General features: G+C 37.3%; 1 protein-coding gene and 1 long non-coding RNA gene across 5 annotated transcripts in view; one reads left to right on the forward strand and one right to left on the reverse strand.

Annotated features, from left to right (window-relative positions):
- The window catches only part of LOC124301704 (uncharacterized), a 52,069-nt gene extending 49,827 nt beyond the window's left edge, over positions 1 to 2,242 (forward strand). Inside the window, exon 3 of the long non-coding RNA XR_006907543.1 lies at positions 2,169 to 2,242. This is a non-coding gene — a long non-coding RNA (uncharacterized LOC124301704). The remainder of the gene's footprint in view (positions 1 to 2,168) is intronic.
- The window catches only part of LOC124301703 (GRAM domain-containing protein 2A-like), a 103,051-nt gene extending 90,517 nt beyond the window's left edge, over positions 1 to 12,534 (reverse strand). For 2 of the 4 annotated variants that reach the window (XM_046757093.1, XM_046757094.1), the window contains exon 1: positions 31 to 878. Coding sequence is in view for 2 of the 4 variants with exons in the window: in XM_046757091.1 (XP_046613047.1) it covers positions 6,624 to 6,849; positions 10,995 to 11,085 (317 nt within the window). In the remaining 2 variants the exon portion in view is untranslated. Of the gene's footprint in view, positions 1 to 30; positions 879 to 6,623; positions 6,850 to 10,175; positions 10,319 to 10,994 lie in introns of those variants that run through there. The other 2 variants (XM_046757091.1, XM_046757092.1) reach the window with 2 other exon arrangements.
- Positions 12,535 to 15,094: the final 2,560 nt, after the last annotated feature.

The following is a 15,094-nucleotide window of genomic DNA, read 5'->3' on the forward strand; positions in this document are numbered from 1 at the left end:
TATCTAAATTTAGTTTTAATCAAATTGCACCTGTGGCGAGTAGTCTCGTAGCTTGCCGTCCAGTACAAGGGCGCCACTGTTTCGCGTTTTCGAGCAAACGATAAGTAAATCCAAATTCAAATTTTAATATTCTTTCTTTTTCGTTTCTTGTTTTCTTTTTTTTCGTTTGTGTTTTTTTCTTTTCTTTTTTTTTTTTTTTTTACTTATGCACGTCTCTTCGGATTAAGTTTCACTTTATTGGCACGTAACTTTTCTTCCAGGTGTACAACACGCACGTGCCTGATAATCGGGCTTTAATCGATCGTTTATTGCAACTGAACGTTGAGAAAAAAATCTTTGGCAAAAAAAGGAATGTACAGTTTAATTGCGATGACGTAAAACTGTTTAAAAAATAAAGAAAGTAACTTACTTCGAATCAAATATACATATACGTAGACCTTATCATTTGCGTTTGGAAAATTTTATCGTTAGGTAATAATGCGGATATATAATACGAATTACGAAGACGTTCTTGTTGAGCTTTGGGGAAAGCGTAATCAGACAACAGTTAAGATTAGGCTTCGAGATTACGGAGGGTTTACACATACGTTTAAATCGATTGGCTTGACAACGGTGAATAAATTAAAATCCGATTGTTACAACTCTTTCGTTGGAGTATCACGTACATATGGTGAGAAAAAAAGACAAACACTTGATTCTTCCTGTAGCGGTAAATAACGAGGTATTATTTATAAGCAAACATGTACGCGGAAGAAAATCTCTTCCTCGACGTGCCTCCCACAACGTTTCTCAAGTACAGACTTGTCAAATTCGATGGTTGAGAATTAGCAGCGATGAGTGAGCGTTTCGAGGATTTTTAAAAATTATAAGAAACTATAAATGGTATATACGGCAATGCGGCAGTCGAAACGTGCAGCGCCCTGCAGTCATGCACTTTCCGATTCACATCACATCACATCACAGACGTTTCGCACACCAGTTCACATTCGCTCATCCCGTTGCGTCTGCGCGCCTGAGGTCACCTATTGACCGAGTATATAGCTTATAGCTATATGCCGTATTCCCAGCTATACCTAAATATATTTCTCCTCGTGCATATATGCATATGTGCATAAAGTATAGCCAGGTTTATAGAGATCCAATCGTACGCTGCAGATAATATGTATATACTAGGGTGTTTAGGAAAAAAATCATTTGCGATTTTCCACCATGACAATCCCCTAAAAAGTTTGGTTAGGTTAGAAGAGAAGATTCTATGAAAAGATGAGCGTTTTACGTTATGTGGAAGATCGCGGTCAGTTGATTTTTCACTTTTTTTTTTATAATTTTTTTGAATTTATGAAGTATCGCGAACAAAAATTTTTTTATTGCTTGCACCAATCGTAATATCAATTTACGTACCGAAGAAGACCATCAATTGTAAGTCTCCACAGGTATGAAGCTAAATTCTTGGCATTATTTTTAAATCGAAGCAGCGAAAAAACGATGAATATTTATTTATACTTCAACATTATGATAAAAAAATATGTACATGTACATGACCAACTTTTGATAAATTGATTCCTTGAAAAAAAAGGAAACTACTTGAATTAGCGCATCGGAAATGGTAAATGTTCCTTTTAACCGAATTTTGTGGACCGATTTTTGGAAATGTTATTTTGAACGATTCGGTTGAAAAAGAATCACCATGATTCGGACAGCTTTCATGTTACAGAAGTGACAGAATGAATATCTGAAAAATTCCATTCCATTTCGAAGGCTAACTACAACGTTTTCTCATTTCATGATGCCAATCTTTACTGACCGCGTAAATAGTCACTTATTTCAACTAGCATCAAAAACTACGCATTATTAACAATGAAGCAAAAAAACTGATGGCACCGCAATTCTGCATGCAATCTTGAATAGAAATATGCACTTGAAAATGCAAATTGAGAATGCTAATATCTGATCAAATATGCAATCGGTGATCATCCATTCACCGGAATACATCATCCGAGGGCGTTATTGTCGCGTGAAACAAAAAATTCTTTCCACATTTGTATTCAGCATTGCATGTAAAACTGCGCTATGCGTAGCGTTTTTGCCGCGACAATGCGTAGGTTTTGATAATAATTATAGCGTTGCAAGCTACGGTTAAAAATGGTATGTTAATTTCTAATCTATAGGGTGGTCCACTTTAGTCGATGCAGAAAGACAAAAAAAAAACAAAAAACAAAGACCGACTATGTGGCTGACAACCGATACGACGAATTGTCTGAAGTTCCTTTTTTGGTACACCTACTGGATGTAGACAAGCATCCACAAATAAATATTATCTGGTTGATCGGATGACGATTTCGAAGCCCCTATAAGAGCCTCATAATAAAACCATCAATGATATTAGAATACAGCCCCCGAACAAAATAACCCTCTTGTTTATCTCCCGAAAGGTGACTAACAAATTTATGAAAAATTAAGCCACTGCTTTCCTAAATCCTGTTGTAGGAGATTTATACCCGACTCGAGGGTATACAGAACTGGACTGGTTAGAGATGTGATTCCAAGTTTTGATGAAGCTGCTGTCTTCAGAGTATTTAATTCCCATCACAAAAAGTAAAAATTGAAACAAAGTTTGAGACTTTATTTTCATTCTGCAATTAACACCTCTGAATTTATTACTATTTGGAATACAAAACGAAAGGTTCTGTCACGAGTTTTCTCAGTCAGAAGATGTAACAACTGTTTACGCTTCCTAACCTAACCTAACACTTTGCTACGGAAAGGGTATTTAATCAACATAATGTATGTGTAATATAAACAAAAATCTCTGTTGTTTTCCACAACTACTTGAGTTATCCTTTCCCAGACAAGTTGACGTTTCTCAACTGCAAGGAAAATCACTGTGCTTCCTCTTACCAGTACAACGCTTTCCAATGTTACAAAGAGGTAAACCAAATCTCTCGGCTAAAGATACATAATATCGACGGTTGCATAGAATAGCCGGCTATCTCGAATTAGGCTTCCAAAACCGGCGATTTCGAGGTTTGCTTGGAAAATCGGCCAACTCGAGTTATCGTTGAGATGATATTAAAAATTATCATTTCGGCATAAGGACATTTAATATCATTATCAATTTAATGCCATTATGCCGAAATGATAATCTTACATTTTATCTCAACATACGCCTGATGTTTTATACTTTCATTTCTGCATTATAATTATGTAGATAACCGTATAATACGTACATTCCCAAAACGGAGCTTGTATGAATTTTGTGAGGCGTTGCCGAATTTTGTATTCAGCCCGACATTGCTACCAACTTAATTTGCGGCCAAAAATTTCAAAGACGAAATAGCCAATTTTGAACTTTACTCGAAATAGCCGGTTATTCAAGCCTAACTCGAGATAGTCGGTTTTTTAAGCGAAACTCGAGATAGCCGGTTATTCTACGCAACCATCGATATCTGCTCGTCAAGACGCACTTCGTACAGCGCTGATGTTGGGAAGCGTTGATATACCAGTTTTGACCGTTCATTTTGGCCTTTGGAGTTTCTGCCATTCTGAATTACGGCATTCAATGTAACGAACTGTCTGAATTTCAACAATTTGGAATTCTTACTTCATCCAGTTCACTTATCTCCGCCACGTTCTGGGCGTCATGACCAACAAAGATTCTTCGCCCCTTAGACCGGTGAAACCTCTCTGCTCTACAAAAGAATATACGTCGGCGAAAAACTCGTGTTCAAAAACTTGACTTGTCGAAGAAATTTGGTGACTCCTAACTCTTGCTGATGTCAGCAAACATATGTTGGAGCATCACCGATAAAAACAAAGTATGGTTCTCCCTTCATCTTCAAAATGTAGCTAGAACTTGGGGTTCCTAAAATCCAGATTTGTCGAACCTACTGTCATTCGTACGGATATGAATGTCAAATTGGAAAGTAAATCGCACTATAGATAAGTCCGTCAGTCTAATTGTAAGGCTAACAGTCACCTGACTTGCTTTGCCGCCAATTAGTGACAGAGGCCTTTCGGGAAGTCGACCCTATTTTCACCAATAGCTCACGCCGTATCTCTTCAATAGGCGTGGGAAGCACAGGTTTCTATTCTAGAACAGGAAGATCGTTCACCTTCCGCCTGAACGACAACGCGTCTATTTTCTCCGCAGTGGCATTCGGTATTAGAAAAGCCTAATTCGCATAATCCGAGTAGTGATAGATCAAAAGACAATAAAGATTATCTATTCAGATTCAAGAAGTGTTCTACAAAGCATATTTCCCATCGGATTAAATTCCATGTCAATCTCCTTACTACCGAAACCAAAGGACGACTTTTGGATCTCGAAGTCTAGATGCTTTCCGCCAGTGAAATAACTGGAAACGAAATCGCTGATTCTATATTTAGATCAGCTTTTGATATGGAGATTAAAAGCCAGCCTTCTCTCTGGTGCTACGTTATCGATCGGTCCAAAAGGTGTAATTATCAGAGCTTATTCAAAGTACAGATAACCTTCGCAGGTCCTTTTGCAGGAAAAAGTGGAAAGTCGTCTTCAATAATACCGAACCCATTAACCAAACAAAGGCAAAGATGGATAAGAAATAGTTGGATTAAAGGAAATATCAAAGATGTATAAAAAAAAAAAATAGTCAGATGAATAAGAAAGGTTATCGTTGGCTGAAATAGGCACGATCGATTGATCGAATTCTTAGTCCTCAAAAGCTCAGTTCAGCCTAGTGAGGTGTTCAAATAAGAGACCAGAGTAAATTATCGTACGGGACAAATTTAGAAATGATGACCGGTAGCCATCGAGGAAAAAACGAATATACACAAAAAATAATTCGAACAATCCAGTCAGACGTTTACCGTGAATTATATCTAAATGAGTAACACTGAATTATGATAAACTGAAAACGAAAACTCATGTACCAAATTCTAGGAAAATTCGTAGTAGAGTCTAAGATTTATACACGTTTTAGAAATTCGAACGACCACCATTCGGTAACCGGAAGTCGAGACATTCAATGTTGACGTATTTCTATCGAATACATGAATTTCTTCCCATATTTCATTAGTTCGGAATACAGAACGTACGGAACTGAAAGGATTAGGAGTTTCAAAAATTTCGTGACACGTCCCTATACATATACTGATAAATTGATGTACCCGTAAATTTCTTCAAAATCGAGAAAGTCATATCTTTGTAATGGAGTATGAACGAAATAATTGTTGAAAATGTGTATAGTTATTGAAATTGTTGTTTTTGCGGAATTCAAGATACAAGATTTCACACACGCACACACATTGTCACGTAGTTGATGAAACGTGTTTCTCACAATAAGACGAAGAACATTTTTTATTGCTAAGCGACATATTTCGCGATTATAAATACAATATTTCAAAGTTGACTCATTGTCAGTAAGACTCTTTCCAAGGAGGATGAAAACTGGTCTTGCTGCTAGCACTTTGTAGGTTAGAATTTCCAGATCGTGCAGTTATTCACATTTCCTATTATACTTATTTCTCGAGCTTTTCAGAATTGTAGTTTTATACGCAATGCAGGAAAATGTATGGAAATAATGGAGCAGCAATGATAAAAGCATCTCAACCGAGAAACATATATATTACATTAAGTCTCTGCAGTGTACCAAACATACCCACAAGACGTGTGACGCTGTTTGTTCATCAGTAGCCTGAATAATTATGCAATACCTACAGCTAGAATACTTGTCAATCCAACAAGTCATCATCCCCGCGGTGTTGGAAAGTTAGATTCGACGGTCATGGGTTATGAAGAAGTTTAGTCGAAAAATTTCGGTCAGGTAAAGAGAATTTAATTGTTTGGAAAGCGTAACATGTTAAAACGTTTCCGACGTTTCGGCCGGGCCCTGCCGACCATCCTCAGGCTATAATAATTAACAAAAAAGTTTCAAAAAACAATTCTGTATTGAAACAGAGACTACGTTCATAAGAATAGTTGCTGTTGTTGTAACTTAGTTATAAATTAATAAATTGTCACAATTTTGAGGTTAAGTATAGAAATTGCGGATGGCAAAAAGTATAAAATAAGTTTACATGAGTGAAATTTTGACGACTAAAGTAATTAATAAGTGTGTGAGAATTGAAATAAACAAGAGATCAAATAAGTTCAGACAGATTACTCACAAATTTGACGACCTGTTCCTACTTAGGTGTTATTAGTTCAGCATTTTGGACGGAAGTAAAGATTAGCGGAAATCGATCCGTAAATCTATGGTAATGAGGTATGATATTGATCTGTGTTCGAATATCATGGATTTAAAACTGATGACCAACCAGAGCAAAGGGCGCCAATATGTGAAAACTAGAGAATGTTTGAGTATAAATGGCTGAGATGTTGGATATCAGCGCGTTTGTTGTTACCTGACCGGAATTTTTCGACTAAACTTCTTCTTCAATCAACCTCCTGGTTCACGAATTCTTCACAAGTCATGGGTTATGTTATGTTTATTGAGATTGAGTTTGTTTCGCGCTCGGCCGACTATGGCGCTGTAGGTTTCTCCGTGTTGCCAACATAACTGTCTAGTGTAAAAAATTAGTTATCTCAGATTCATTGTCCCCGAGCGTACATATCTAGATAGTAAATATAAATATAAATAACTCACTGAGGTATCGAGACGATGGGACAACCGAGCTGCAGAAGACTCCGGGCCAGGAACTCCGGTGCAGGTGCAGCTGTGGAAGGTGCGGAGTGTCTGGTGGGCCTGGCGGGCCGGCCATTGTTTTGATCAGGATCAGTGGAAACGGTTAGTGTAGAGGATCCAGCATAGTTGGTGGTCCTTTGTATACGTAGGGACCCACCTCGTCTTAACTGCGACCCAACGTCACCCTCTGTAAATGAGATAGAAATCATTCGTGCGGATATTAAAATATCGCCATTTTTATTATTTCACACGAGGGTGGAGAGAGTAAAAGCAATAACAATGCATACCGGGACTATCTCTTGAAACTTGCTTACAAGCTTTATCGGCTGTTCGTGCAGGCTAGCCATCACAAATCTCCAGCTGTCAAACCGTTTCTGACGACGATGTAGTTGATACGAATTTTCGAGGTTAGAATCTTAAATAATTAAGGTAGTGACTCGGCAAGATTTGGGAAGCATTTGTTATTGTGTCGGAAAGTTGATTCTTCAAAGAATGGTCGGAATTTTATGCTTATGGGCTTTGAAAATTCAAACGTACACATTTTGTTGTTTGGGTACGTTGTGTCCGATTTCGCCGACCACTGAGATTGAAATATTTGGCGCATGCGCGGTTGATTTTCAAGTTTCAAGAGATTCTCCGGTATAAAAGTATAAGGAAAACAAGAGATGAAGAAATAAAATCAGCAAAAGTTACGTATCACGTCGCTGACAATTGTAATAACAAGGCCAAGTAGCACACTTGACTAAATTTCGACTATTGTTCGACAAATTAAAGCCGGCGTAACATTGACAGACGAAAAATTTGACTTACAGTTGGCGGGAAGTTGGCAAAACGGTGGCTATTCGCCTGAAATGTGATAATGACTGTCAATAACCGAAAGGTCAAACTTGCGATATCCATGTGTCAACGAATGTCCTTAAAAACGTGAAGAATAAAACAATCTCAAAACCAAAATTAGATATCGCCGCGCGCCGCGTATAATGCTCGACGTAACGAATATAACGGGGTAAAAAAAGCCTGATAATTATAAAAATTTTGTAATTTCGTTTGAATATTTTTTATTCACGACAAATCAATTTATAGTCGAATTGTACGTTGTTGACTATAAATTAATAATCGAACAGACATTCGTGAACGTATGGTAGACACGTAAATCAACTGTAATATAGCTTCAAATATGCCCTCTTCGTCAGACTTCGATTAGTGGAATGCATTTTCTGCCGGCAATTAGTCAAATAAGAGTCATCCGTGTGTTACTTGGGAAGAAATTTATCAGCATAAGGCAACGCCTCGCCCCCCCCCCAGCCCCCCACAAAAAATCATGTCTGATATTTATTAAATAGAAAGAATGTGTCGTTGAATATTGCACAATGCATGAATTGCACACATGTAATATCAATATCTATTCTTATTGGTAAATCCTTGTTTAATAAAATTTCAAGAAATGTAATGAATTCCAACTCTATTCGTCGAAATATTACGAGTTTGTAGAGTTTAGACTATTTTTGTAGTCCTTTGGGTTTGGTGACTGACGTTATAAATTTTAGGCGGTAATTTCGATAATTTTAGGTGACTTGAGAAATTAATGACGTATCCGGGAATCTAATCTGGAATTCCGTGGTTATAAATTTTAATTATTTCTTCCGAAAAGTGAACGAATACCAAACCAAATTATCTCGAGAGATTTTTAATTTCTTGAAATCTTTATATAAAACGAACCTGTCTATCCGAACCGAGTGATTTGGGGTACATTTTGGAAGAGCTAACAACGTTGTGAAGATTATATTTCGAATTGATTCGATGACATCCAACAAACACCGACATTTTAAAATGTGTGAAAATCTTGTGCTGAGAGTTCGATAATGCTGTAACCTTTTTCGTACGAGAAGAAGCCTATTCAAAAATTCTTTCTAGAAATTATTTTCCGTCAAAATAAAAAAATTAGAATTTCCATTGAAATTCCGACTGCCCCTCCCCTTAAAATTGATGAACTTTTGTGAAACGCATCGTTTGACATATTTCAGAGGATTAACATTTCACACTTATAAAGCAGTAATAAGATTAAATAAAAATAATATGTATGAATTGCAAGCCGAGGAATTAAAAATTTTCCAGAAATTGATTCGAACAACATTAGTATAATTTGTGAATCCATAGAATTGTCACATCGCGAAACAGAATTTTTACCATGAAAATTCATAATTTCAGAATTGCCCTGCCAACATCTTAAAAGATTTATAAACTTCTCCCTAGCTGTCTTGTAATACGATAAAATATATATATACCAATCCTATTAACGGTGAACACGTACGATGAAAATAGACCTACGAATCGATGGCTTGTGCCGGAACGCTTCATTCGAAGAAAACATCCGCCTAAACCAGAGCACGTGGCCCTCAAACTCGCACTAAAACCAACTATCTACTGCCGAACAATAAGAACCAGAAAGTCATTTCTGAAAGATGCTCGTACACTTGTTAAATTATACAACACAGTATAACGTATGTATATTTTTCTTATGCGTATAAGCTTGCAGTATTCGTAAATTTTGGGCGACGCAGATATTAAAAACTGTGATTAAGTTTTCACGATCAGAAAAGGACGCTTCGAATAAAAATAAATAGTTTCAAAATTAACCGATAAATTTACCAACACAAGTCAAGTTAAGCGCTGTAAGTTATTTTGCATTCTTCTGTATTTCTCACAATCAATCTAAGATTTTGTCATTTTTTCAATCAGCTTTTCAACTTTTATCCTGTTGCTATTCGTCGCTTGCTTTGGGAACCTTTCATGGACATTTTTCTCGCTTTTCTCTGTGGGATTTCAACTCTTGTATTTATTTCGATTTACATGTAGCCTTCCTAGCCAATTCACATGTCGCAAAGTCGTCTTTTACGCAAAGTAAAAAGACCGTTTTCCTAGGACAATTTTGAGAAATGAATTTTGATGTGTAGAAAAAATGTCTTAAAATCGTCTTTATTTATGCACTTTCTCACGATCAGATGGATCTGCATCTTGAATAAAACAGCCGTCTTATCACGAGATTCGTAGGCAACATTTGTCCATTTGTTAATTCAATGTGATCTACGAATCACTCAAATAGGAAATAAGCAAATGTGATTAAGAAGTGTCCCTTGCGTCGACAAGTTCAGTATCCTTAGTCAATGAACACCGACAGGTGTTCCACATACCGTCCGTAGTTATACTGCAGTATATCTAACCTCTATCAGTTTACGTCATTTCAGATACTGATATTAATTAAGAATAAGCTGCATTCTAGTTATAACGATTTTCTAGCCTAGATCGATACGACTTGGCAAATACTGTAATCGGTATACCTACATTTGGCCTCGCATTCAAAGAACTTGAGTCATAATGTTATTACACGGTGTTGACCTGTGTTAGGTAATTGATGTAACAGAATGTTACATACTTGCATGTGAAGGACAGTTTGATTTGAGAAGCAATGTAAGTGCCACTGGCAGCAGGTAAAAGTTAGGTTGGGTAAATTACTTTCCATGATACGGTGAATAAAATTCAGATAATCGAAATTGCGCATGCGCCAAAGAGCAACGCTTAGTGTGTGAAATATAGCATTTGAATTCTACGCATGCGCCCACGTCGTTTTACCACACCGTTCAGAAATTAACACTTTACGCACAATCCACAAGGTTCAAAAATCGAACCTTTCAAGTAGGGTTAGGAAAAATACGTTTTGATGTTTAACGCGATAAGAAACATGTATCATCACTCAAGTGTGTATTTGAAAAAAGATGTGGCGTGGTTTGCACCGCTGTTTCATGAAGGTGTTTTTAACACAGTGTGTAAAATTCCATTTCTCATGCCTGTTGGTAGTGTGCGAAGTGCCCGATTCACTCATTTTTACGCGCTGTGTGCAAAGTCACTACTTCGTGCACGGAATGTAGAGAATGATTTACTTCGCACACTGGGAATAATAAATTTCGCACACTGAATTAAAAAAACAAATAGCATACGATTTGTGCGCGCGTACTTGATCCTCGCACTTCGCGCACTTGTATCGTAATGTGCTGTTCATTAGTCTCTCATTTCTGTGTGGCCCCAGTATGTAGTTGTATATTTTAGTTTCGTTATAGATTTAGCTAGAGCTGACAACTTATGTATATAAAAGAGGTATATGCCTTTGCGATAAGAACTAGTATTATCAACAAAGAACGAGGATACAAAAGCAAACCGTAAAACGTGAGAAGTTAACAGGTTTAATACGTTACACAGATGTTAGAAATAACGCTAGAGTTTATTTTCATTATAACGGAAGTTTTCGTTTTTTATTGCACTGATAGCGTGAATCACCTTTGTCTTCCGAGGATGATAGCAGACGAAAGCTGTGAACTCGACGTAGACCAACAGGGCTTCCCTCGATGCTATCACTTGGTGTTACCATTTTTGATTTACCGGTAATATTGAACTTGCAGCTTGCAGTTAACAACTTTTATAGTATCACAGAACAGAAAACCAGGCCAGCCCGCCACTCCCGCGCAGTACACCAACGACTAGTGTATAGGTAGGAATCCGTTCTAAGGACTATCGACTATCCTACGGTAATTCGGTAAATATTGTGCATATACGTATATACGAAGCTCCGAACACCCAATGAAAATATTCAAAGAATGTCACGTGCTAGGCCCAAGTACGACTATACACGTTCATAATCTATCGCCAATGTCAATGTTAGAACTTCTTCATAAGTCGTTCGAGGTTTTAAAACGGACGTTTAACAACTGTTATTCTCATGCACACTACCGTATGTCACGAACGCGAATGAATGATAGTAGAATGCGTTAAAACAAACACCTTATCAGTTTCACTCCTAATGGTAATACGCTTTCGATATTTTTAAATTCACAATTTCATGCTTGCTAGAAGACTTGCATATGTATGACACTAATGACCCGTGTTTACAATACTGGATATGCCCAACTGATAACTGGACTTTTCACTCTCACCAAGTTTCATTCAACAGCCCTGACTAAGGTGCATGGTAACACATGTCACGATAGTATACATTGTAGCTCTATTACGTACAACTTGCGAGTATAGTGCTTTTTAAGCTGAAGTAATTGAGAAGCCGACTCGCACAACAGGATTGAACGCGGGGTTCCAACCTCGCCTTGAACTTGAAAGAATACAGATGAGTTACGACGGTGTGTCTATCTTCTGTTTCATCTCCAAGACTCAAATCCAACGACACATTCTTGGAAAAGGTCTTTGACGCACGATGAAGTGAAAAATAATAAGCTATATCGTCGGAAGGATAGACTCGTGGGCGATTCGACGAGACGTAATCACTCTCTTCAAGGACGCCACTGTAAGGCAGGCTCCCGTCCCTCACTGTTGGTGACCTTTTCCGTTAATTTTAAACGCCCGCTAACGCACGCAGACTTTTCACTATGTCGCGGTTTACTGTCTATTTTCGCACATGCTGCACCTGTTGCTTTTCCGTTCGACTCTGTATAAGCTTATAGGCAAGGAAACGGACATGTCTCCCAATCGTTATGTAGCGTACCAAGCGTATATACGCGGAAAAGGCATGCGGAAGAAAGGTTTCACTTCGACAATACGCTTCTTCTCGGGCCTTGAACGACTCACTACCGATACTACTGCACTGAAATTGCGTGATTCATATTCTGGTTTTATTTTTATAACTTTGCCTATTATGCTGTGGTGAGGCACTCGATATTGCCACATCAAAACATATTGCGGGCTGGTTCCGCAAGCTCGCGAACGACACCGCGAACCTCACGACAAACCGCGGACTGACCACCAACCGAGGTACAAGTTCGTTCGACGGTTAAAGATTGCAGGCTATTTTCACGCCGCTTCCACCTCGAATAGTAGACCGCGTGACACTGATCAACGGTCAGGCTGTACGTAAAGTGGTAGCGGAGTAGCTTGTAATATACACATCGTGCAGAAATGTAGTCCATTGAATAATGCCAATAGATCCGCAATTGTCGAAGGTCGAAGGTCACCTGTATCGACATGGTTACGTATGTCCGCCTCCCGTTGTAGGCACGAAAGCTTCCGACTCTCAACCTTAGAGTGACGTAATTCTCACCTACATAACCCACCTCCAAAACCAACCGGTAGTATTGATCTTCAGTGGTATGCTTAATAAATGATGATGCGCCTGGTGCTCTTTCATTAACGAACCCACAGAAATACGTCACCAATGAATTCGCGCTTTTCTCTATACGGACGATAACCCCGTGGTCTCGAAATATGATATTGGCTCCCTGACGAAAATATTTCTCTGAGAAACTCTGCGAAATTTCTGTGAAAAACTCTGTACACATTTTCAGAGATTTACAGAGAGGTTCATAGAAATGGAGAGAAATTCAAAGAACTTGGCGAAGATGCGGAATGTTTCAAAAAAATTTTACTTCAGAAGTCGACGGAAATTTAACGCATCCACCAACTCCAGCCTAGCCTCGATACTCTGGTCAGTTATTTATGGTGTTAAATTAGGAATGATAATGAATGTCATTCGTTAATTTAATTATATTTCTTGAAATTTCTTTGGCGAACCAGCACGTTTCAAAATAAGGAGGGTATCTGGCCGAGATACGTGAAGCATAGGCCCAGTATTTGTTATTAATTTTTAATGAAAACTAGTCCAAATACAGCCCGTTGATTTGAGTACATTCAGTCCCTTGATTAAACAAAACGCTGTTTGAAGTTAATTTTCAGTTAAAAGCGTGTGTTGAATACGGGACGCAATGAGTTTTGGACGCTAGTCCTCCTGTGTTGGCATTGTAGTAAGAAATTTTACAAGCAAAATCACGCGGAATGCACAAAAGTCTGCAGATATTTAATGAAATATTCATACTTTTGAAGAGAAAAGGAATAGATTTTCAGTTAAACGTGCAGAGATTTACAGAGATATCTTGCAAAGTGTAGAAATATCCAGGAAAATTCAGAATTTCTAGTATGAGAAGAGTAAGGTTCAAGAAAAATATTTCGAGTCTATGAAAGAAACTCATTGTCAGTGAATAGTAGAGATGTTCAAAGATATTTTTCTGAAAAACTCTGCCAAATTTCTCTGCAAAACTTCGCACATGTTCTATAAGTATGAGAATTGCAGAGAAATATCGCAAATTTTTTCATCAAAATTTCGTCAAGTTTTTCAAAGTAATATTTTTGCCAGGGCTGCCACATGTCTTCTTTTATATCCAATCCCTCAATACTTTCCAGGTTGCAGGATGTATCCACAACTGAAATTTCGAGCTTGAATATTTTCCGGATTTTGAGGCATTGTTTTGTAGAAACTATCACGTATTGTATGTACAAGTTACGAACCTAAATTTCATTGATTTTTGGATTTTAGAAAAATATTTACACTTCCATAATTCTACTAAAACACAAAATTTTGTTCCAAGTAGGAATTACTACCGAGAAACTTGACTGTCAAAAGTTAGAAAACATTCGTTATGTAAAAATTTAGATATTAAAACGTGATTCCATCGTTGACTCAAATCAACATTGTTTTGTATATTACGATACGTATAATATCATAATGTTTTGGTACCTTCAGTGCCAAAATATATAATATACTTCACTAAAAGTTTCATAGCGAACCGTGTATTTTATTTTTTTTTTAACACATATCACCCAAATGTTGTCCTATGGTGAATATGTGCAGAGACTGAAATCTGATTTTCCGAAGGAGTACCGCGGTAAAGCGATTAATAAAACTAAGTGAGAATTTATTTGTTAACAAGGAACAGTAAAAAAAATTGTTTTACGCTGACACGTTGATTACCGACTAAAAAAAAAGATTCATAGTAAACTCCATTCTATAATAGTATAAATTATACAAACAATTTACGCGACTCTTCATATGGTTAATTTGGCGATTCTGCACAGCTGGATGGCCTATTTAGTATGTAGTTGATCCAATTCCGTTAGATAGTTGTCAGAAAATCTGAAGAAATTCTCTCATTAGTATGCAGTGATTTCAGCTACATGTTTCTGAATGTTACGGGATAGGCTTTCGTTATAGTCGGTTAAATGCTTATCGCAAATTCATGAATCCTAAATGATTTCCATCGAAGAAATTGACACTAGCAGGCATCCAATTATTATTATTGTTAATTATCGCTATCGAATTTGGAATGGTGTCGCTCTTTTTTTTTTAAATAAGTGATGATGTATGGGGCAGAGACGATTCAATGTAATTTATGTCTACCCACTTACAGTGCTTATGAAATAAGTCAAAAAATAGTTTTTCAATAGAAACGTTAGAAATCGGATAATGTGTACGGTATTCAAATATGTTGTTGACTGATAAACGTACCAACATCGTGTATCTAGTGACATAATAGTAAAGAATAGCGAAATTAATACCTACAGTAATCTGTAAGATTTTACCTAGAAAATTCAAGAATGCAGTA

This window comes from Neodiprion virginianus, chromosome 3, assembly GCF_021901495.1.
Source record: "Neodiprion virginianus isolate iyNeoVirg1 chromosome 3, iyNeoVirg1.1, whole genome shotgun sequence".
NCBI lineage: Eukaryota > Metazoa > Arthropoda > Insecta > Hymenoptera > Diprionidae > Neodiprion > Neodiprion virginianus.